The sequence below is a fragment of the Biomphalaria glabrata genome, chromosome 4 (assembly GCF_947242115.1).
Source record: "Biomphalaria glabrata chromosome 4, xgBioGlab47.1, whole genome shotgun sequence".
Lineage (NCBI taxonomy): Eukaryota > Metazoa > Mollusca > Gastropoda > Planorbidae > Biomphalaria > Biomphalaria glabrata.
In genome coordinates, this window is record NC_074714.1 from 10,824,473 (window position 1) to 10,850,700 (window position 26,228).

Below are 26,228 nucleotides of genomic sequence, written 5' to 3' on the forward strand. Positions count from 1 at the left end.
ACTAGAATGAGATTCAAATACGGATTTAAAACTACAACACAAATAAAATAATTTTGTTTCACATGAAAACAAACAACAATAAATTGAAAGTCTGTGATTTCCTTGTCAGCATTGTTTCTCCCCCCCCCCCCCCCCCACAGCACCACAGTTTGAGAAACACTTATCTTAACAAAAAAAAAATTAATCCCATTTCTTTAAGAAATAAATTTTTGTAATTATTAAAACACAGTATCTTATACTGCAGACTCTGGTAAAATTATCTTATAATGGAAATGAAACCAATCAACTATGTTAAGTCAGTGGCTACCAACCCAGAAGTCTTTTATCGACCAAGTCTCTCTTTTAAAATTATGAATTGTTTGAATTGTGATTATTCATCAACTAAATTGTATATGCATTAAATTTAAAAAAAAGGATTGGTAACCACCTTGCTAAGCAATTAAAGAGTGAATATTGTTAAACGTTTGACGTAGACCAGTGTATCATTAGAAGCTTTTTCTCCAGTGTAGACCACAACCTTGGCTAGTTTCAGAACAGGAGATATTAATTAAGAGTTTATAGAATACTCCCACCTCAGAGGCAATGTCTTGACAACTGCATTTAGTGGCATGCACTTTATCCATGTTAGATCTGAGGCCGACAATGTTAAATACATGTCACCAAGGCAACTTTGGTCAGGTTTTATTTTTTATTTCAGTTAGATTAATTCATAGCTAAGACTGTTAAAAGTTATGCTATTATGAAAATTGTAAATAAACATAGACTGTGTTGCAGACTATTATCATAAAAACATATTGAGGATACACAGTTTATTTGTTCTTCCTAATAAAAAAACAAACAAACAAAGACATCCCAATACACAATTGAAAAACCAAATCAAACCACTCCATTGTATTCTAAGATTCAACACAGGTCTTGTCTATATCAATTTTTCAAAAATATTCTTGTATATCTAATAAGTTTAGAGCATAACTATTTACCTGAGAATAGACAAACTTTTAGCTCCAATATCCTGACAACCATGTTGTATTCCAGCAATAAGGTAAGGCAAAAATTTGTGAATAGAACCCTTATCAACAATAGAACCTGAGACTCCCTGAGCTACTTTGATCTTTTCACTTTCACTGTGAAGCAGAACAAAAAATTACATCAATGTTTAATGACATTTCTAAAGTTACAAACACTCTGAAATCAGTTAAATGAACATTTTGCACATACTGATTGATAATGGCATAAATATATGACAAAACAAATGTGGTGTTCCAACAGATTGAAGAATAGGTGAAGATGGTGGTGAATAAGTTTTAGAGAATAAGAAAGGGTAAAAAAAAATCTGAATATTTTACCAAATTATAATGAGATTTAAGTTCTCAAGACAAATGCAAGTTAGAAAAACTACAAGATCTTGCCTGAAATAACGAGACTGTGATGCCTTGTGTTGCTCCATGGCATCTAATGATCCCATTCCACGATACTTCTTCAGACGAACACCATCAGCAAAAAAATATTCTCCTGGAGCTTCAGATGTACCAGCAAGCATGGAACCCATCATCACTGAAAGAATGAGTTTTATTTTTTAACAACTTTTTTATTAAATGTACAGACATTTAACCTCTGGATTAGCTTCCCTTTAATAAAAATCAAGATTTTCCCCCTTTAATATATGTTTTTACCATGTATTATGTGATTAAACATGGGTGCTTAAAATTTCTCCCTCTTTTGCCGTGGTTTTAGATGGAAGAGACATGGGATAATAATCTCAAGATTTTCAATTTAAGTGCTAAGATATTTATAAAGTTTTGTGTGGTATGGAGATACATCAAAAAAAATAATTTGTATTCACTTTGGATCATAAAATATTTCCTATAGCCTCAATATCTATGTGATTGATCTGCAGTTGGGTGAGTTTTCATTTTCAATGTCATAATCCAAAAATTAAATACCTTTTGGCCCTATAAAATTTAATTTGTTATCATATAAAAAGTATTGTATTCTGAAAAATGGGCTTCTGAATGACCCTTTGACCATTGTTCTACAATAATGCCAAGCCTCACTTCAATAAAGATTTTAATAATTTACCATTGTTAAAAATAATACTAAATACTACCATTGTTAAAAAATAATACTAAATACTACCATTGTTAAAAAATAATACTAAATACTACCATTGTTAAAAAATAATACTACCATTGTTAAAAAATAATACTACCATTGTTAATAAATAATGCTACCATTGTTAAAAAATAATACTACCATTGTTAAAAAAAAATAATAAGTCCCACAAAATGTGTTACAAGGAAAAAAGTATTTACCTGTTGATGCACCAAGAGCCAGAGCTTTAATGATATGTCCTACAGATGAGATACCACCATCAGCTATGACAGGTACACCAAACCTTCTAGCATATTCAGCTACTTTATAAACAGCTGTTCCTTGAGGTCTGCCCACAGCCATAACTTAAAAGATCATTGGAAGGATTTATTTAATTAGAGTGCTGTTTTAAAATTCTTCTTCTTAATCACAGATCTCAACAAAAAAATGTAGCGATAAAAATTATTATTGACTTCAGAAGATAAGCATTCAAAGAGAATTTACAATCAAATTATAAACGTAACAAAATTTTATTGTCATAAAAATGTAAAACCAAAAAAATAGAAAAGAAAGACAAAAGAAACTCACTTTCTTGGGTAATACATATTGATCCACTGCCCATGCCAACTCTTAGACCATCAACACCTGCATCAATCAAGTTTTTGGCCTGAGCAGCTGTCACAACTGAGGAAATAATACAACAATGTCAACTTTTTATAAGATGTGTTGTCTAGAGATGACATTTTAGAATGAAGTAATGACAGATTGTAATAGTCTTTAAGTATAGCCTGTCTCAACGCTGCTACAGCATGTGCAGAGCACTCTTTATGAGAAAATGTGGAGATGGGGGTCTATAGAAGGTTAATATGCTGTCTTTAGGTGCTCAACAAGCACAACTCAGCCACTATAGAGATAAAGTAATTCTGGCTTCTGGAGTATAAAATAATGTATATATATATTTGTACAATATAGTTTGAAAAGAAAGCATATTCAGTTTGTTTCTGTAAGTTGACAGGTACAATTTCAAAAGGAAAACTTCAGAAACAAAGGTATACTATTAAATAAATTATTTTTCACTTTTATTTAACAAAAGAATAGAATATGTTGGGTAGGTCACCTTGAAAGAATGTCAGAGAAAAGAGGAGCAAAAATTGTAAACAGTCAAAAACCAAAAGGCAGGCCACCCTGGATTGATGATGTGCAGGCAGATCTATAACAGAACCCTCCATAGCGCCACCGGGATGGATGAATTTAACCTTTACAACTGACCAACCTATGATTTCTTAATGGGACTGTATTGGGGTTAATGAACCTGGTATCAAAGCAGGTTTAAATCTCCAGACTTCTGAAATAGGCATGTACCAGACAATAGTTCCAAACAGAAAGTATGTGATGACCACCACATGAATCAATTGTTAAAGGTTTTATTTCAATAACAATGGTGTAAAACATCAAGGATTTAGAAAAGGAAAAACATAACTTTTTTTTTGGTCTTTAGCAGGTCTAAAATAAACAATAACTATCAAAGAGAAGCTAGCAATCATTAAAGGAAGGAAGGTTTCTGAAATTGAATGTTGACATTGACACTGTTAACAAAAATTACAGACAAGTGTATGAACATACCATTCCCACCAACAATCTGGGTATCTGGAAAATTTTGTTTGATATATCTGATGAGATTAATCTGATAGACAGAGTTGCCTTGGGAGGAATCCTAAAAAAAAAAATAATACCAACATAAATAACAAGTAAGAAAAATTTTCATATCTGTAGACATACATTTCCAAAAAAACATTTTAAGCAGTATTATGTGATGAATGGGCCATAGGTTGTTTATCTAACAACAAACTACTTAACCTAAATACAGAAATAAATGATCACTTACCAAGACCAAGAAATCCACACCAGACGCAACTAACTGGTTAATTCTTTCCTTGTCATCTTCATGAGTGCCAACTGCAGCACCAACAATCAATTGTTTTCTGATCAATGCAAAAGTTTTTATATTTATAAATATGTCTAACCTCAGTGAGAAAAATATAATTAGATTAGGAATGAAGAAATTAAAATACAATTAACAAAAAAAACAATGATATACAGTGAGTCCTCACTTAATGATGGGTCTGTTTTAAGACACTTTAATGAATAACCATTAATTCCATTTAACTCTAATATACGACCAAATTTCAATGATACAACGGATAGCTGAGCGATATTTTTTAATTTCGTGTGGTGCACAAGCAGTGGCAGCACTGTGGTGTGTTGTGTACTCTTTCTCACACCGTATGTACGCACAAGAACTTTGTTGATCCCCCCCCCCCAATTTAATGATCCAAATGTAGCCCATCAACATGGCCGACAAAAGGAAGAGTACAACTCCTACAGGATCTTCTGCTAAGATGCTCAGAAAAACATTCGACTTAGACATGAAGATCATACAGAAGTACGAAGGTGGAATGAAAGTTTTAGCAATGGCCAGCAGCATGGAGTTTTCTCATTTCAACCATACTTAAAGATAAGAAAGTGAAGGAGATGGCAAAAAATACTGTAGGATGTAAGGCTGGGAGCGCAAGGGCCTGATTCATGAACTGGAGAAACTGCTAGAGATTTGGTTTGATGACCAAATAAACAAGTAAAGGTCCCCTTAGTCTTCACATCAAGGCACTTAGCATCTTTGAAAGCATGAGTGGGATAAGAGTGCACCAAAGGTTGGTTCCATCGCTTTCAATGCTGATTCACCCTACACAATAGAAGCATTTATGCGGAAAAGGCAAGTGTATACAGTACTGCATCAAAAGAAAAAAAAATTAATAAAAACTATTATTAGATTATTATTATTAGATATTACGACTAAAAAAATGATTAATACCTAACCCAAATCTAGGGTCACACTTAACAATGAAACATGCTTATTGACAAACTTTCTGGTACATATACATGTTGCAGCACAACATATCTATCTATCTATATATCAGGGTTTCTGCACCAAAGTCAATATGAAATTCCAGGAGTTTACCAGGACTTTTCCATGAGAAATTTTAAAATTCCAGGACATAAAATTTGAGCCATAATATTGCATAACAATAGTCAAAGTTGATTAATTTAGGTTTAATAATTAAATTAAATTGCCATACTCATGGTATACATTCCTGTCATCACTGTCCAGAGTTTAGAAAATTCAGTGTTCACAAGCTGGCTAAAGAAATTATTCAGTCTATCAGAGGTGACACTGAAGAACTGGGAGGCAGCAGAACTTATGGTTAAAATGGAAATGTGCTATTGCATAAATTCAGTCATCTGCACTGATACGGCCAAGCAGAACCAAGATGCTCAAATTGGCATATAAATCATTTAAGGAGCTATCAAAATCTTGGAAAGGGTTTTTGGGCTTTTGCCATTTTAAACTCTGGCAAATAGCCTTCTTCAATGGAGATTTTTCAACAAGTTTGAGAACTGTTGTCAGCAGAAACTTTCTGTTTTCCATCTAGAAATTTAAAACATCACTAGTGCTGGCTTTATTTTTAATTTAGAAGATTTTTGGTGTCTGTCAAATCTACAATAAGCAGTGCTGCAACATACATACATTCTTTGAAAACAGCTAGTGTTATAAGTCTTGCTAAAATGACTGAAGCATGCTAAAGAGATCTTGGGCCATAAAGCATTAAAGGGCAACCAACAAGAGTGCTTTTGATTGATATTTTTTTAGAAAAGGATGCAAAACCTTTTCAATTGAGATGAAGCTTTCAATTTTGAAAAACAGCCTTTGAGGTGCTCAAAAGACTTTGTGTTGAATGCCTTCTTAGCAGTAATTCAAGACTGAATTTGTTGGGTTACTGGCTTAGCTGCCGGTGTAGGACAAGTGACAGTCACTGAGACTGCGGCAACCCTTTTGACAAATACGGCAGCCATCTGAGTTACCATACTCGCTTGTGCTTATCAGATTTCAGATGCGATTTAAGTGCTGCTTTACCAATGTTTGAAGTGATAATTTGTTGTTTGTTTTTATAATGATAAAAAGCTTTAGTGTCACTGACGGACGATTTCTGAAGCCAAGATTTGTAGATCTAGAGATCTAGACAGATCTAGATCTTTTTCAAGCCAGTATGGCACATTGCATTAAACAATGTCTCGTATTTAGGCATTTTAATACAAACTAGGTTATAGAATAGTGAATAGATTGGTAGATCTAATACATTTTTTTTCTGCATATTCTTAAAATATAAGAGAGATTTGATTCTGTGTATCTAGTCACGTAAATTAATACCCTAGTCCTAGATTATATCTACGATTCTTGTATAAGACTAGATAGATCTACTAGATCTAGCTTAGACTTATATTGAACACAGTGCCACACACAATAAGAAACTAAGTTTATAAATATCTAGATCTAGAACACAGAGCTAGGTCACTTGACTAGACCTATTTATTAAATTGCCAGTGCACAGAAGTAATATGATCTAATAATGTAGCCCGATGAAAATATAATGGCACAAAATGAAACAGGAAAAATTAAGTCTAAAAAGATATGTCACATAGTTTCAATTTGGATGAAAATAAACGTATTAAGTGAAAAATCAATCCAATTATGATACTAATCTATAAATAGATTAGACCTATCTATTGTCAAGAGCAGTTAACATATTCTGCGCAAACTCGGAAACGCTAATTTCTAATTTATTTCGGCCGCAATTGACGGGCCATCCGCTGCAATGTTGCTGAATTTTTTTATGACGTTTTTTTCTCTTTCGATCGCCGAAATTACAGGGCATTCAAGGAGATATTTTAAAATTCCAGGCAGCTGCGGACACCCTGATATATATACACACACTTGCAAAAGCAATAATTTTTGTCATAACATACTTTTCATCTTTAGAAGCCAAAGGGAATTCTCTATTTTTCTTCATGTCAGTTCTGGCAATCAGAGACACAAGCTCTCCTTGATCATTTATTATTGGTAATTTCCCTGAGGACGAAAAAATGGTTAATCTATTTTATAAATATGGACTAACATAAATGACTAAGAATACTTGATACAATCAACATGAACATAGAATCCAATCTTGCTATATAGAAGATCCAATCAAATTGTTCATGATCATGTTTTACAGATGTACACTCTAACACCTAAATCAATTACAAAGGGACCACACTCTGTCTTTAGGGCATCCAAATTGATACCCTTGTAACTTAGTTAACAGTCCATAGGTCTATCCCATTGTGCTCTTTGGACTTGTCTCACCTAGTTGTGCCATGCTTACAAAAAAAAAACAACTTAATGCCCAATGGCATTTTGAGTAAACAGACCAAAAGTTTGAAACTTGCTCTGTATTGAGCTCTAACATGCTTCACTCTCTTCAAGTAGAATACATAGACTTACCTGTTCAGAACAAATTATATTGTTTGTTTTTTAAAAATGTTTTATGTTTATTTTGTTCTCAAAACATAGGTCTTGTTTTTTAAATTCGTGAAATCATATTTTTATAAAAATTCTCAATGGAATGGGAAGCAAAACAAAAAATTTAAAAACTTTCAGCAATTAAAAATGGACATAGCTTAGGAAGTATTAAAGTTAAGTTTCATAGATATAAGTACATCATTAGCAACATACCTTTCTTGCTCTTCTGTAAAATAAGATTTGCTTCTTTCAGCGTAACATTAGCTTTAGCAACAACCAAATCCTCCACTGGTGTCATAACCTATGTAGGAAAGTATGTAACTAATATAAACTTTTCTTTTGGACGCACATTCATTCAGAGTATTAAATAATGAATAAGCCCTATTTTTGTAAGCAAACAATACCTGTAATTCATTGTCAATTTAAAAATGGGCTTTTCTGTCAGAAAAACACCCAGACGTTGATGTTTGTAATAGCTTAATCTTGAATAGTTTCCCTTTGTTAAACAACCCTATTCTCATTACTTTCAATATATTTTTACTGAGCATTAAGTGTTTAATGTGGCACCTTAAATTATCCTTTTATTTCCCCAAATAGAAGTGAAAAAGACAATAATGAGCTCCAATATATGAGGTGGGTTTTCTTTTTCAATGGATTTTTCTTCTTTCTGACCAAATCAATTAGATCAGTGATGCCCAAAATATGGTATGCGGGCCATATCCGGAACGCAAAGTGGTTCCATCTGGCCCGCCAAAACGTCGGCACAAAGTATAGAAAATCCCTCCTTCCCCACTTTTATACAAAAAAAAAAAAAAAAAAGTGGTTGGAAAATGTATCTTTACCTAAATTAGGACCCCTTATTTTTTCTCCAATGGATTGGTAGTGACCTTTAACATTTCTGAATGGAGAATCTACTAGAAAAAGTGAACTGATCTTTACTTGTGGAAAATAATAATAAGCCAACTTTTTTGTCTATAAAGAAAGTGTAGCTGTTAAAAAAAAAACGGCATTATGAGACAGATATGGCAGCCTTTTTGATTTGAGCCATGTAAGAGCTCACAGCTCAGCAGCAAAACGTTGGCTAGAAGAAGAGCTGTGAATAAAAGATTGTTAAACTATGGGTACTAGATCCACTGGTTTCTAATCAAATAGTTTCAGGTTAATTTCATTTCGTTTTTTTTTTTTATTTGTTCGTTGGTGTGGCCAGCGACACAAAAGTTGAAATTAAAATGGCCTGCAGGTCAAGTAAGGTTGGGCATCACTGAATTAGATCATCACTGAAATCAATTTGAATCATACAATATTTCCTAGATCTAGTCTTCATATCAATTGTTCAGAGATGGTGTGCATTCATTTTCAATGTTCAAATAACACCCAGTTGTGAACTATATATATATATACACATATTGACACAATTAACTCAGATGTGTAGATGATCACATGACAAGTTGATGAACTATGCAACAAATGCTAAATTATAATTAATAATCTTATTTCAAAACTGTAGGGGGTTTTTTTGCTCTAAATTTAACTACACTTTCACATCTTTAAATGTGAAAAAAGCATTTAAATTGAAAATAGATGATTTGAATTTTTTTTTTCCTTTTGCGATCAAGCAGCAGTTAATTAGTTGCTTCTAGATGGTTAGGCCAATCATATCTTTTAAAACAATAATTTTTATTTCTATGGACACTTTAAAATACATGATCAGAAAAGGAATGACAGCAAGGCAAGCACCAGATATCTAAACTAACTAACAATGTGTTCTACTATAAAGATGTTACTTACATCAGCCAAACAGGTGGAGTATTCACTAGGAGACAAGAAATCTATGTCTCTCTGTGTGACCAGACCAACCAACTCTTGTCCCATGTGACCATTTTTAGTGATGGGGATGCCAGAGAAGCCAAACTGTTTCTTGGCTGAAACAACATCAGCCACGGTGTGCTTGGGGGACATGACGATGGGGTCTAAGATAAAACCTTGCTCATATTTCTGTAATCATTCAGAATAAAATAATAATAATAACCTTCTCATTATTTACTCTTCTATTTCTGTGATGTATTTGTGTAATCAACTTTGTGTGAGTATAAAGTTTATGAGTTAGCAAAAACAAATATTCTAAGATATCACTAAGCTGAGTACATGACAGACACAGAGAGAAAGTATTGTTATTTATGTTACAGGTTAGCAGCTAGGGTATTTGGATAATGGTGGGACTGAACAACACATAAGACTTAGACACTGACCAGTGTGTGTTTAGGGCCTGGAAGCATGTGACTGTGTTATTAGATAACAAGACTGGCTCTATGAGCAATGTAAAGTGTAAGAGGCAATGGAAAAACTAGGGGACAAGTATGAGTACTGTGAGAACTGCTGTCTATGAGATTGATATCAGGACTGACATCACAGTGACTAAGATGTTGGGTTTAAGTGATCTTGGCAGGAATGTAGAAGCAATTTTGACTACGTTATTGGAAACCAAGTACTTTTGTATTGTTCTACAATAAGCAATATTTAAGATCCTTAATTAATTTATGATTAATGTAATGTATTAGTGTGTTTTTGCCTCAATATATTCTTTTCAATAGATACATGCAATCACTTAAATCTTGTAAATGTATTAACAGTTGCACTACTAACCTTAACCTTTCTAACTTCATTTGCTTGAAACTCTGGTTTACAGTTATGGTGTATGACTCCAACACCTCCACACAGCTGTTGGCATCAATGAAATATTTAAGTGACTATATATAATGTTTTTTTTTTTATGTTTCATGATACGTCAGAAATATTTAGGCTTGAAATGTATTATCATTAAAATAACAGACATAATCTAATCTGCTGCACTAACACATATCTACATAAATAATCTAAGAAGTCAATGGTAACTATCTTACAGCCATGCCAATAGCCATCTGAGATTCTGTAACTGTGTCCATTGGTGATGACACAAGGGGAGCCTTCAGGCTAATGTTTTTAGTTAGTGCAGAAGTAAGGTCCTGTAAAAAGAAATAAAAAAAATTTGAATAAAATGTATGCTACACCTCTTAATATAACATGTATTAATGCTTCATTAGCATTGACTTATTTAAAACTTATAACAAGATGGACCAATGGACTTTTGGCTTTGGAAAGTATTTGTTAGTGCAATCACACAATATCTTAATTTCCCCCAACAAATGTACCCATTAGTGCAAAGCAAGCTCAGCAATTTATAAATCCTTAATTGGGTCTTAATTAATACAACCTAAACCAATAGATCTGAGATTGATCAAGAAATACAAAGTTTAACAAAATTACAAATAATTAGGTCAGATATTTTCACAATATATTTAGTTATGATGTCAAATGAGTAGATGTTCACCAGGAAGACATTTGTACCATTGCACACCATCTTAATTTGAATAACTGATGTTTTTCACCCATTACTACAAAGTAAACTCTGCAATTAACAAATAGTTAATTTGGCATTGGCCTTTGTTAATACAACTTGTACCAAATACTTACAACATCTTTAGCAGCAAAATCAATAAAGCCAGGAAGAATTAAGAAATCACTGAAATAAAAAATATTTGAAAGTGAAATTGATTACTAAGGCTTGTATATTCTACAGCAATGTTTATACTCAGGATATCTTATGGAAAATTAATTATATATTTAAAAAAAAACCTTACTTATAAGTAAGGCCATCTCCTGAGCCAAACAACTGGGCACCAGTCATTCCATCATCTGGTACGTAACCAGTGCCACCAGTAATTAAGTAATCCGCCATACTAAAAAAAAAAAAAAAAAATGTAATAAATTTTTAATAAAATACATTAGTAGACTTAGACTAAAATGGTAATTAAGATTTGAATGAGATTTTAAAAAATTACCTCAATGAAACTATAAATATATCTTCATAGTTAATGAATTTAATTTCTAATGCTACAAGAATTAATTAAAGACTAAATAGTATTCATAGCAGTTTACAATGTAAAACATTACCATGGCCACCCCAAGTAATTTTATCTTAATATAGTACATCATAGTATATATATGTATACACTTAAATATGGTAATTTATTCCTTGAAGAAGAAAGCATGGCAGCAAACGTTTTATCAAAGAGTCAGCTGCAGAACTATAGCAAACACCAGGGAGCACATTTATAGAAAAAAAAAAAAAAAAGGGTTTTGCCTTGATCTTTAGCAAAATGTTAGTTAAAAGCTGGATCTGCCTAACCAAGTGTGAAATATTACACTCAACCTCAATCTTCAAACTCAAAAGAAGTTTTTAATATCTTTCAAGATCTCCATCACATGTAGTATCTAAGAATATTTTTGTGCTACACTACTCGATCTTAAGGTTCAATTAATCGACTTGATCAAATCCAACTTAAATACATAATCATAAGCAAGAAATCCATGATTAATTAAAAAAATTGCACCTTTCAAAACCCAGTGACACTGTATTATTATAATAATTTTTCAGTTAAGGAACAACATATTTTAGGGTTTACACAAATATTTTATAACTTCAAACTTGTTATAAACATGCATTTAAATAAAAAGAGTAGATTCTCAGTAAATTAAATAGCTTTATTTAAAGCTAATTAAAACTTTTACTTGCAATATTCCCTCACTAACTAAATTTCACTGACTTGGATATAATCAATTTTTATAAGTGCACAGTCATGTTACTTATATGCCACATTGCTGTGCGTTTCTAATAGTAGAGTTTTTTGTACTGATGCTTATAAATGATTTACATTTTTTTTTCAGAATTCAAGTTTAAATAAATTATGGCTTTTATATAGCGCTACTTTCATGCATATAGCATGCTCAGAGTGCTTTGGTCCAATCTCAGGGGGGGGGGGGGGGGGGGGGGGGTTGTTAATCTAGGAGAAGGCTGTTCTGTGCTGCCTTCAGGCGCTCAGTAAACACAACTCTGCCCGAGTCAGGTGTCGAACCTCGAGCCCCCTTCATAGGTAGCCAAGCCAAGCCAAGTTCAAGCGCACTTAGCCTCTCGACCACGCTTTATCACATCTTAGGTTTGCAGCCTCTCATAGGAAGGCAGGTTTCGAACCCAGGATTATCTAGACGAAGGTCCAGAGCACATGCCTCATGACCAGCAGCCGCTTAAGACTGCAAGCCATGTGACTTAGACTGGAATCGAGTAATCAATACAAAGCAAGATGGCAGTTATAGAAACTATTCTAAATCAAATCAGATGTGATTGCATAAAGCCCAATTCAATTTTTAAAATATAATCTAATATAAATGACTTTATAATTAGTAGTCTTGTAGTTTGCAATGGTCCGACATCTTTGCGATGTCTCTTTCTAGACCATTTAACATACACTACGGACTCAGCCATGATTTAAGGAACATTTATTTATTATCATGTTTTATCAAGACTTCATTCATCAATGCATTGAATTAATTAACTACTTAGATCTGTGACTACATTTTAGATAAAACATGCACACCTCATTTGCTTTCCTTTTTTTTCTTTCTTTTTTTTTTTCCTTTTTGATTTAGATTTTGGATAGAGATGATGTAGACTTCTAGATGATGTAGATCTAGAAACTATGTCTGGTACTATGCAGATTAAGTTGATTTCTCTTAAGCCTTCCAGTCAGACAAAAGCCTTACTGAGCATGCAACCAGTTAGTAAATAAAGCAAATTTGGAGGTTTGATCTATCTAGTAAGATAGCAAGTAAAGCTGCCTTATCAAAAAAAATTAAGCCAAATCACTGTGACTTTTTGCATAAATTTTAAGTAATAGAAAAGAAAACTGAAAACATCTTTAAATTCATCATACATTTAAAAAAAAAAAAAAAGTAGATATGTTGTAATGTTTCATTACACATAGTTAAAAAAAAATCTGATTTCCAAGAGGGGAGAGTTTGTCCCTAATCAAAATATTTTTTTTCCATGACTACAACATCAAACACCTTATTATCCTTATAAACCACATCGAACGTTATGTATTTGAAAAAATGTCAATCATAGACATCTTGCCTTTTCAGGTCAAACATGAGCTGAACTACGATGTTGCAGCAATATTTTAAATTATTTAAAATCTATGATGGTCAATGCTATAAAAAAAAGTATTTATTTAGACATGACAGAGGAGAGCTTGTACTCAATTTAAATAATTTTTAAGGGGATGTGAGGTAATTATTAATATATAGATTATAGATCTATAAATCTATACAAAAAGGGGTTGTTCAATAAGGCAGCTTTACTCTAACTCTAGTTTTAGATCTACTCTTCTTAAGACGTCTATATCAAAATCTATTATATAGATGATAATAGATCTATATTAATATAGTAATATATAGATCTAATAGAAAACTCAAAAATGTTCAATAAACAAAATGAAAATGTTCAGTTCAGTATTATTACAAATTACAGTCAACAGATCTATTTGAATGCAATTTTATTTATGAATGTTGGATTTCTTTAATATAAGTTATAGTCAATAATATATATATATATTTTATTTAGAATAATTTCTAAGATTATAGATCTAGACCTAGATTATAAAAATATTTTCTAGATCTAGAACTAGGATTCTTCTCAGTCTTCTGTCTCTGGATCTCTTGGTATACTGATTTCCCTAGTCCTAGTCTACTCTAAACTCTAATAAAACTCTAATTATAGTAATTCTAGCCTAAAAGCTACTAGCCTTGCTAGATTATGACTATCGGAGTAATAGGAGATCTATTAAAGTACAATAATACAATTAAATACTAATTATAGATATCTAGTCTAGAGTGTAATCTAGATCATTTATTTTAGTAAGTAGTATTATAATATTATTACTATTTATTACTAAACTAGACCTAAGACTAGTAAGTAAGACTTAGTCTATATAATATATAATATATACTAATATAGACTCTAGATCTCTACTAGATTCTAGAATAGTCTAGAAGTCTAGATAAAGTCAAGATTCTAGATTGAGTCAGTCGTCAGTCTTGTATAGTCGTCTAGACTTAGACCTCTGTAAATAGTTAAAATAGTGTAAAAGTCTGTTTCTCTTAGTCTAAGAAGTTCAAGTTAGTCTGAGTCTCTAGACTCTACTCTTCTCGTACTCTATTCTATTAGATAATTAGTCTGACTATTTCTAGATATAGATCTAGATTTACTCTACTATGATCTAGTATTACTACTATTGTAACTATTAGATCTAGACTCTAGATCTAGTATTAGTTACTATTAGATCTATCTTAGTATCTAGATCTAGATCTAGGGGCTAGTATTCTTTTTATTCTAGTATTACTGAATACTATTCTATTCTACTTCTAGTCTAGACTCTATTTCCTTACTCAATATTAAATAAAAAAAAAGATCTAGACCTAAGTAACGTTCAGAAGGTCTATTGAAACTAATTATTTCAAATGTATAATAATAATTAAAAAGTCGCACAAACACACGCAAATGTCAACAGCAAGTTTCAAAACACGTTGACTATCAAAACAGGTAGTCTAAATTTTCATTTCATGTAATTTCCTGTGCCTAGTTTTTTATTTAGATCTATATGTAAACCAAATTTTTTTTTTCGGTCAAAATAAGAGAAAATATCAATCATTGTTTATCTTATTTTATCCTATTAATTACAGACATTACTTCAAAAGACTGTATCAGTCAAGAGAAAGAAGAAGAAAGCTGCCCTGTCAACTAGCCCTAAGTCAGATGCATATACATGCACAAACTGTGGCTAACTCTGCCACTCCAGAATTGGCTTGATCAGTCACACCAGATTCTCCCCATTCACTCACCTGGACGCATCCGTTGTCTTCCGATACATAAGGAGCCATTATTATTACTTCAAAAGAGTATAATCTAGTATCGCGATAGAATCACACTTATTAGATCTATATCATAGAGACTATAAACGTAAAAAAGGGATAAAGATATTATTTCCAATATTTTTACATTTAGTTTTTTTTTTTTGTGTATGATTGAAAGGATGAATGCAATGGATTAGAGTAGACTATAGTAAAAGCCAACAGAAATGTGATAATGCCTGGGTATTAGCTATGGTCCGCATGATGTAGCCTACACAGCTTTCCTTCCCCTCCCCCTCTCTTCTCGTAGCTGATATGTCCAAAGGAACATATGTCCAAAGGAACAAGCAAGTGGCGATACAACTTGGGATCATCGACGTCGCAGGCTCTAGCAGGGTGTGGGCTGCAAGCTGCCGAAAGGCTACCGGCCCTGATTTTTCATCAGGTTGACTCGCGAAGCATTTCCCATATTTTGGGTATAGTTGTAAGGAGGCAGCTCCGTGTGGCTGTTATTGTCAGAAGCGTGGTCGAGAGGCTAAGTGCGCTTGAACTTGGCTTGGCTGCCTATGTAGGGGGCTCGAGGTTCGATACCCGACTCGGGCATAGTTGTGTTTACTGAGCGCCCAAAGGCAGCACGGAAAACCTACTCCTAGATACCCCCTCCTCCCCCACTGGTCCACAAAAGAGATTGGACCAAAGCGCTCTGAGCATGCTATAAGCATGAAAGTAGCGCTATATAAAAGCTATAATTATTATTATTAATTGCGGTAATGGGAATGAGCACTTGAATGTCATGCGTCTCAAATAGCTTCTGATAACCAGTCCAACTCATGTAGCTCAGATTATGGGTCCGGCGGAAACTGAACTGTTATCACTGACAGAAGAAAAGGCAAAAGCAAGTAACAAGTAAAAAAATGAAAGGACCCCCAAAGAGGTCAAGCCCCTGGGCTCCAAAAAGATGGAAAATTCCTAGCTACGCCCCTGACGGTCATATGCGATTATACAGCCTCTTCCCAGCTGATGCCCACAGATTATACGTTTTCTTAGAATGTGTGACGCCATGTTATATGTGGAGGCCTTACTTTCACTTTCCTCATTTCCGCCTCCATGTTTTGGTTTCTTAGCTAAACGTGTTACGTGTTTGTAATACCAAATTTTTTTTTTTTTGTCTAGTTGGGTGTCACGTAAAAGTTTGAGAAACTCTGGCATAGTATCAAACCATCTAAAAGTCTAATTCGTTGGTGTTAAGTATGTTTCTAATTTTAATAATCTTACATTTTATTTTACGTAATAACTTGACACAATGTCATAAGTAGAATTCTAAAATCTTTGTATTAGGCTATAGCTCAACAAAAGAACAAACTAACGATAGTTTTTATTGGGAAAATGTTTGGAGAAAATTGTTAGGAAAAAAAAAGGGGGGGGGAACATAGGAGCTAACCGCACCAGGTGACACCGACCCTAGTGAAGCCACTGCATGTCATGATGAATACTGTCTGTTCGTTTCCTGTATTGTGATTGTGAATAGTCCATGAAAAACTGACATACAATTGCGATATATATATATATATATATATTTTGAGTGTGTAGTTTGCTTTTTGTTTATATTAAAGAGGTGGTTTTTAGCTCTAAACCCCGCTGAAAAAGGTTTAGAACACAAACCCCTTTTGGCTACGCTCATAGAATCTGGTGACAGATGTATGCGTAGTCTTATATTTCGGAGGGGGTTTTAAAATCATAATCTTCCTTAGCTATGCTCTTGGAATTTGGGAATAGTCGTTTGCATTTTATTTTATGGGGTTTGTTTTATAGAAGAGGGGGATTTGACTGCAAACCCCCCTGGTAGAGGGTTTTAAACTCAAAATCCCCATTGGCTGCACTGGGGCAATTGATGGTTTAGTATTAAAATATCACCTAAAATAAACAGAATCAAAGCAAAAAATCTGTCACTAAATTCCGACCCCGTAGGGGGGATTTCATTTCGGGGGGGGGGGGGTGTGAACCCCCAACCCCTTGGCTACGCCTATGCATATATATATATATATATATATATATATATATATATATATATATATATATATATATATATATATATATATATATATATATATATATATATGTATTCCAGATGTAATAAAGGTTTAGATAAAAGCCATTCAGATATTACTTCAGATAATATTGACGATTGAATATTAGTATAAGAAAAATTTGGTAAGGAATAGATGATTAAAATCGAACACTTTTCAATCAATTGAATTCATTACGTGCTAGCCTGCAGTCATGCATTTAGTAGGGATATAATCTAGATCTACATAATAGCAACCAGGAAACGTTCTCATTTACATTAGACAATGTTATTCTCGTGATGAAAGCAGGCGCTGGCTCGTGTCATCGATTCACACGGGTTTCACCTCGTGGACTGGAAGTGAGATTTGCCTAAAGATCTTAGTCCACGCCATCCTTTCTCAAGCCCTGGTAGTCGTGTTAGGTTAAAGGTATAATACAAAATAATGTACGTTAGTGAAAGACTAAATAAAATGTCATTGAAAAGAATAAAATGAATTGTACATTTGTAAATGTATATGATGAAGGATGAATGGATCCGCGGTCGGTATATGATCCAAATAATTTCTCACCTTCTTATGGGCCAGTCCATTTTTGTTTTCAAAAAACGTTTGCTTTCTACTGGAATCCAAGATTCATACAGACAAAGGAACGCATCATTACGTTGATTCAAATAAGCACAAACTCTATGGGAATGTTCATTGGGTTCGTTCATAAAGTCGTTCACTATTTTATAGGTTCTTAGCCTGGCCTCAACTGAATCTTATTTTATAAACACTTTGTCAGTGAACGACATTACACCAGTAAAAGAGATGCACATTCTGCACCAAGTAAAGCACTACATATGTATACACATAACATACGTAAAAGAGATGCACATTCTATTAGCACCAAGTAAAGCACTGCATAGGTAGCCTATAGACGCAACACTTCAATCTGTAGATTTACGTGGAAACAAATGCATCCAGTATTGTTTTAATCGAAGCAACTTAAGAGACATTGAATTATTGAAACAATAAAAAACATAAAAATACTTAAAAAAAAAAAAAAAGACAATGCCTCCTTTATACAACTTGTAAAGTGATTTATTTCCTCTTCATAAATAATGGAACATTTTTTTACTCCGCCCCATTTATTATACTCTTGAATGAATGCGGAAATACCCGAAGACATTTAATCCGTTCAAGAAAAATATTGTCTAGTTCTCTAGCCAAATTTAAATTTATTTCATTTTATACTTTGAAAAATTATAACGGTTAAACTAGAGTTTTCCCAGTATGGCCAACGAGCTAGTAATTCTTTTCCCAACGATATACATCAACTGTCTTTTTTTTTTCTAGGAAAATCGTTAAAGCCGTTTTTTAGATCCGTGTCCAGGCTCAACCCTTTGCCCAGAAGTTTCCACGATTGATATAGTGGTATTGTAATAACAGTTTGCACCACATTTAATATAAGTACATGAACTCCTAGATTATAAGATCAATCTAACAAAGAAATGAATAAAATTTCTGGTTTAGAAAATTCATTATATATATAATTATTGTCTATCTGCCAAACTTTCTCAATCTGGGTTCTTGTTCACTATTCGTAATTTCAATAAGTGATAGCAGCGTAGAATAAAATGGGGAAAAAAATGATGTGTTGGTACCACAGACCTATATATAATTATATATCATATAGGTCTGTGGCTGATACATAAACTCCACCAATAATACTTAGGTTGTTGACCTGAACATTTGTCTCAATGTTATTTTATAACTACTTTGTCAGTAAACGACATTACATCTATACCAGAAATGCACAAGTGAATTGGTACATTGAAAAATTAATATTAAGATTAGGTACATCTGTAAATTACATAAATGGGGAGCTTTTTCTAGAATATCTAAATTTATTTCCGAGACTTTGTATCATAAAAATTAGAGAAACATCTTCGCGTGCATCTAGCGAAGGTCTCGGTTTGTAACACAAATGAAATCAGCTTTGTATTGGTTCATCATCATCATCATCTTTTCTTTGCGTTCCGCATGGAACACGCCACTCTCCACGGTCTCTTGCTAGTTTTTCAATGGCTTCACAGCTCTTTCCAGTCCTCTCGGCTTCCTCTAGTAGGCCTATACTGCGTCGCCATGTTCTTTTTTTTTGTTGGTCTTCCTCTACGTCTTGTTCCCTGTGTGTTCCACACTAAGGCCTGTTTAGCTCTGTTGTTGGTATCTTTTCTAAGGGTGTGACCAATCTCCACTTCCTCTCTAAGATCTGCACCTCTATATTTTTCTGTCCACTCATCTCACACATTTTGGTGTTTTCTATTTTGTCGTACCAGTGTATTTTAAAAATATTTCTCAAACATCTGTTGATGAAGGTCTGTATTTTTTTTTTTGTTGTTGCTTTAGTTGTTCTCCATGTTTCAGAACCATACAGTAGGACCGCCTTGACATTGGAGTTAAAGATTCTTAGTTTAGTCTTGTTTGAGATGTAAGGAGATTTCCAGGTTAGTTTAAGGCGTGTAAATGTCTGACGCGCTAGATTTATAAGACGTTTAATGTCTTCATCTGTTCCATCTAAATTATCTACTTGGTATGGTCTGAGAATCAAGTTCTATGTCTCCAATTAGTTTGTTGTTAACTTTAAGTACTTTTTGTTTTTTTGGTGGTTTATTTTGAGTCCTACTCTTTTTCCTACTTCACTTAAATCTGTGACCTTTTCTTGCATATCCTGTAGTCTGTGTGACAATAGAGTTTTGTCATCAGCGAATTCCAGATTTTCCAGCTTTTGTGTGAAAGTCCATTGGATTCCTTTCCCTGAATTAGAGTTTGTATTGGTTGGGTGCTTATAGTTTGAGCAGAACGGAGCATGGCGGTGTCTACAGTAAACGTTGTCACTAGTATACATAACAAGCAAAATGTACAAAATCCTTTTCTACAAAACAAAGCTCATCTAAGGGAAAGAGCTCCGCACTTACAACTATATCACTCACTAGAAGTTATTTCCCTTATTCGATATTTAAAACTATATTTAATTACCAGTAAATAATTGACTAATTGGTTAATTATTTAAATTAATTCATGTTTTTTTTGGTACAATAAATAATTGTTCAAAGTTTCAACTTGATCTGAGAATCGGTGTGGGAGAAATAAGGAATTCAATTATCTAAGGGAAAGAAAAATTACATATTTAACCGTGGGGCCTATCTGTGAATGCTGAAGCATTAATTTTCCTTGCTGGTATCAAACGAAATAATTAATTACCAGTAATTCCTTGACGAATAGGCTAATTTTTGTTTATTGATTTAAGCCTTGTCTATGCCAATATATAAATTATGCAAAGTTTCAACTTGACCAGAGAACGGGTGTGAAAGAAATAACGTGTACTAACATTTTACCAGACAGACAGATAGACAGAGTAAGATTTTATAAGCTTTGTAATAAACAAAAAAGTCTACTAAATATATTGACAATAATACGGCCAGTTTTTTGTTTTTTACGCCAGTGCTGTTTAATAACGAGGTAGCAAACTATTTATAGCTAAACTTGTTTTTGTACATTAGTCAAATTACCTCAAATCTTTAGGCCTAATAAGATTATTTCCCCCTAACGTTTCGATATCGCTGACTAAGCATATGCATTTCATTGAATTCGGTCAGTCCGTCTGTCAAACTGAGAGCTCAATGTAAAGATTTTATTTAATTTGGCATAAAAAAAAATAAGCCTGTAAATCGTTAATGGTGGAAAGATGTCACTCACAGACACCTGTAGAGAAGAAAAACAAAAGAACGCATCAGTCAGCGGCAGTAGCTCTACTAAATCCTGCGAAGTTGTCTCAAAGTCATTTCACTGAGTGACATTTGCCTGTGTTGTCATGCGTACGTTTCACTCAGACAATCAATACCGCGTTGACCTTACCATGCTGTTCAGCTGTTTAGCTGGAAGAACAATTGGTCGTGTTCAAATGGTTCCAATAATTTGTCATTTTGCGAATATTATTTTAGATAAAATGTCTTTTCTTGTTTCTTTAAACTTTAATAAGGGTGAAATTTTTCTTCATCTATCCCTTAGTCTGTTGGACCGCTGGGGCACCACACAAGATCTGTTGACCGTCCTTCTCGATTCCAGTCTTTTGCCTTGGACAGAATCTCCCTCAATGGCAGGCTCGTCCATTCCTTTATGTTGTCTTTCCATCGCTTTCTCTGTTTGTCTCTTCTTCTTTTTACTGGTACTGTTCCCCGAAGGAAAGTCTTTGCGAGCCCTGAGGACCTTGTAATATGGCCATAGAATTTTAGTTTGCGTTTTTTGACAGTAGTTAGCAGGTCATCGTAGGGTCAAGTCGCTGTATTTATCCTGTCTTTAATCTCTTTGTTAGCAGGCCATCGTAGGGTCCAGTCGCTGTACTTATCCTGTATCTAATCTCTATGTTAGCAGGCCATCGTGGGGTCCAGTCGCTGTACTTATCCTGTCTCTAATCTCTTTGTTTTACTTACATTCTCTAAACCAGTGGTTCCCAAAATGTGTTCCCCGAGGCCGGAATGGGTGTTCCAAAAACTACTGGAACAATTAACCAGTAGGCCACCACGTGAATTTACCTCTCTAAAAAAATAAGTAAAATGTTCGCTAATTACTCAGAATGTGCGATGTATCCCGTTAAGAAAAAGGTTTGGGAAACACTGCTTTAAACAATACTTGTGCATGCCTATTAAGACCACAGAGATTGCGGGGTTATTACAAATAGGGGATTCTAGACTTAAAACTAGTAACACCATATCCAAGCGTAGTCGGGAATTTAACGAACCTACTTTAGAAAATTGAATAATATCACAATTTCGAATACATTAATTTTTATTAAATAATTACACAAACTACTTCAGGTACAAAGGTAGGCTACAAAATGTAAATGAAAGTATAGAAAGAATGCATAATTCATAAATGACCCTGATTGTTTTATATTGAACTTTTAAAAATTATATACTCTGCAATCTAAGAAAACACCTACAAATATCTAGATCTGGTTATTGCGATATCTTAAGTTTATTTTTAGCTCCCATGAGCATTTAAGAACTTAAGCGTTGTTATTGGCAACCACATGACACGTTCTATCACATGACACAAACTAAGACGAGTCACAACCTAAAAAACAACAACAAAAAACTGTTAGCCTTATTACGGTCATTATTTTTTAGTAAAGAACGACTGGATGCCTCGTCATCAAGATATAAACGCTTAACGTTTACAGAAATAAGTCGCTGCGCTAACGTGTCTGTGTTCTATTAAACTGACAGAGAATCATGTTTCATTACGGCGTCGAGGAAGACTACGTTGAACCCCTACAAAAGTACACCTATGGTTTGTTGATTCCTAATCTATTAATAAGAAATTTAAACATATCTTAACGGAGCCAAGAGTTTTCTGACTGGTAATATAGATCTAGTTTCAATTTAATGGCGTCTTGAAATGACAAAAATGTGTCTAAACTGAAAAACTAAAAACAAGATAGGCCCAATAAATAGGTAAACAGATAAAATATATTTAATATTAGTTCAGTCCAAGACACCCATATAGGCCTACATAAAATGCAATAATGTACATAAAATGCAATAATGTCACAGGAATACTCTCTCAATTAAAAAAAAACAAAACTTGTCATTAAAGTTGTAAAATATCCACATAGATCAGAGTGACATTTGAGAGAAAGACAAAGAGACAAAGAGATTCCCCATTTCACAGTTTACGGCACATGCTTAGGCAATGGAATGTAACGATGATATTTATCTCATTTATTAGGCTAATTAAGAGCCTCTTGGCCATATTGCACATATCTGAATTAAAATTATCTTTAATATGTTTTTCATTCATATAAAAAAAACTATCCTAAGACTATTTTTTGTTTGTTTATTACACTCAGATAGTATGCTAAAGGTACATCGGACACCTATATCCTACTTTAATGCTTAATACAATTACTGATACAACATCCACCATATTTTTCTGCTCTTATTAATTAATACCATACGAATTAAAAACAAATCCAACGAAATATTTTGCACAAAGATTCATCAAGAAATCAAATCCAAAATAAACAAATGTTAAAACAAATAAATAAATAAACACAGCAAAGTGCTATAAAGAACACCCAGCCAAGAGTTCTTTGCTGATAAACCTATAGTTCTTTTGGAATGATTGCACCGGTGTTGTGTTATCCAAAGGGAGAATGAGAGAAAAGACAGTAAGTCTACATTTAAATGCCACTCCTTTTCAGGTGCTCCTGTTACATTACAAGAGTGGTTGACAAATCGACAGTGCCGGGTGTACGATTGCTGGTGCCTTGGTCTTGTCGTGATGGCATTTCAGATTAGTGAAATATTTTTCTTTTTTTCACAGAACTTTTCAAGCAGGCAAGCGGGGCGGATATTTTTTCCACGTAAAAAAAAAAAGACTCGATCAATAAGTGAGCGGGGGGGGGGGAATAGGTGAATGAATCGATATCTATATACAATCACATCAAGGGGGGATGAGCTGCTTTACTGTGTATGTGGTCGGCACTATCAGAGTTCCTGGTTGAAGGGGAAAGTAAGGTGGGGGAGGGGGAGGTGAAATGTGATGGTCATTCATACACCAGTATCAAATAAACGAATCTCTTAAAGGACGATTTAAACAAAAAATGAAGTGTCAAAAATGTAGGTCTATTATGTTTTAGATTTTAATCAAAATTGAGCAAGAGAAGGAGTAGTTTAAATTTGAGGGCTGACTTTAAAAAAAAAAAGGGTTTAAATATGTGCGACAAAAGCCTCAGCTCTGTCCAATCACCGAACGGAACGAACAAAAGTAGAGACTGACACACAATTAAATAATATTTAGACTGTTCGTACTAAAAAAAAATGTGCATGTAACTAGCGAATAGAAGAGAAAAGTTATTAATTTTTAGCGGCCCCCGAAAGGGGAAAAGACGCTATTAGTTTTGTGCGAAATGTCTGTCCGTCCATCCCGTTTAGATCTCGTAAACTAGAAAAGATATTGAAAATCCGACATCACAATATTTTAGACCATTCAAAGTTCTGATGCAACGGCTACTTTTTTTTTTCAGAAAGTGAAAATCTAATTTTTAAAATCAGTTATGCAAGCAGTTTTTTAAAGAGAAAAAGCTAATTAGTATGCATTATAAGTTAGGCCTAAATTAAAACGAATAGTAATCTTGTAAACGTCATTTTCGTGAATGTTATCTTTTTTTTTTTTGAGCATTCGAATAAGAGATTGAGCCCCTTCAAAACAATTACATCAATTATAAGACTTTATTTAGGCCAGGAGAGGCGCAGTAGCTAAGCGGTAAAGCGCTTGACTTCCGAACCGGGGGCCCTGGGTTCGAATCCTGGAGAAGACTGGGATTTTTCAACTTCGGAATCCTTAGGCGCCTTTGAGTCCACCCAGCTCCAATGGGTACCTGATATTAGTTGGGGAAAAGTAAAGGCGGTTGGTCGTTGTGCTGGCTACATGACACCCTCGTTAACCGTAGGCCACAAAAACAGATGAACTTTACATCATCTGCCCTATAGACCACAAGGTCTGAAAGGGGAACTATTTAGGCCAGGTTCACATCTAACTTTGCATTCACTTGCACCTATCCTTTGATCTTCTGTACTGTTGGGGCACTACACAAGATCTGTCAACCTTCTTTCTCCATTTTTAACTCTCATTTGTCTTTGATATAATTTCATTTGAATGTTCTTTCTGAAAATATTGAAGCCTGCCTGGGTGGACAACTTCGGGGGCCGATTTTGAGTTTGTGTTTCCACACAGTCTTTGTAATCTTATTAAATTTATACTTGGAGAATTGAGAAAGAAGCAAAGCCTCAACCAATGAAATCAATATACACTTGTTATCATTGAATTTCAAACTTGAATTTCTACAAACCTCCAGAATAATTCGAAGAGCGTAGTTGATTATTATTTATTTTATATGTTTACAAATCGGATGTTTAGAGTAGATTTATGCAAATTGATTTTATTATGTTTCGAAGTTCTTTTATTATTCTTTTTTTTTTACAATTCCTCCTATCAGCTTGCAAACTTTTCATAGGTTAAACATGGAAACTGAACATTGGACAATGGCTGGACATGATTCTCAAAAAACGGGTGTAATGCTTTTCCTAGAAATTCAACTCTTTATGTAAATCTTTAATGAAAAATACTAGCTAATGGATCTCATTTACCAATCGTAAACAAACAACATTTAGCCACGTGATAATATTGATAAAACAACGAAAAAAAAATTTCACGTGATAGCCATTGTGTATTACGTACTTTACATACGTGGCTAAATGTTGTTTTTTAGGGGGTAAAATATTTTTAAAAATCTATTATTCATTAATTATCAAGAGCAACGTAATCGCTCTTACAAAAAGACATCAGCTTCATAAAAGAGGAATTGTCTTAAAAAAACAACAACATTTTTTTTATGTTACTTGTACTCATAAATCCTATACTTCCTTAATAACAATATTACTGTGTCCTACGCGTATTTATGTGTTGACAGAGTGGTATATGGTAATTAAAGTCATTTGGTTTTCCTAGAGTCCGTTCAAGGACCGGATGACACTATGAAAGAAAGAGCACTTATGACTAATGAACCTTGTTTGATCGTCCTCTGCAACGCCAAGGCAAGACACATATTGGTAATGATGCCACCTAGTCATTATACTGCTGACACTAGATATTCTCTGCAGAGCCGAGGCAAAGAGGACAGTAAAGGACAGGGGGTAGCTTGGGGGGGGGGGGAGCAGTATTGACGAACCAATATGAGTGGATCCATATTTCAAATAGACCTAGTGTTTGCACTAGACACACGCCACACACACACACAAAGTGAGCCGGACTAATTAGTTTGTCCTCCAGCACCGTGCTGTTGACAC

At 33.8% G+C, this 26,228-nt stretch overlaps 1 protein-coding gene across 16 annotated transcripts in view; it reads right to left on the reverse strand.

Moving 5' to 3' along the window:
- Positions 1 to 26,228, reverse strand: part of LOC106054122 (inosine-5'-monophosphate dehydrogenase 1b-like) — a 49,744-nt gene that overhangs the window by 4,193 nt on the left and 19,323 nt on the right. For 5 of the 16 annotated variants that reach the window (XM_056026282.1, XM_056026285.1, XM_056026283.1 and 2 more), the window contains exons 3-15: positions 11,164 to 11,262; positions 10,997 to 11,045; positions 10,387 to 10,488; positions 10,130 to 10,204; positions 9,275 to 9,481; positions 7,700 to 7,787; positions 6,952 to 7,054; positions 3,977 to 4,073; positions 3,715 to 3,805; positions 2,680 to 2,775; positions 2,313 to 2,456; positions 1,410 to 1,554; positions 981 to 1,124 (exon numbers count right to left, since the gene is read on the reverse strand). In XM_056026282.1, the coding sequence (XP_055882257.1) occupies positions 981 to 1,124; positions 1,410 to 1,554; positions 2,313 to 2,456; positions 2,680 to 2,775; positions 3,715 to 3,805; positions 3,977 to 4,073; positions 6,952 to 7,054; positions 7,700 to 7,787; positions 9,275 to 9,481; positions 10,130 to 10,204; positions 10,387 to 10,488; positions 10,997 to 11,045; positions 11,164 to 11,262 (1,440 nt within the window). The other 11 variants (XM_056026279.1, XM_056026278.1, XM_056026287.1 and 8 more) reach the window with 11 other exon arrangements.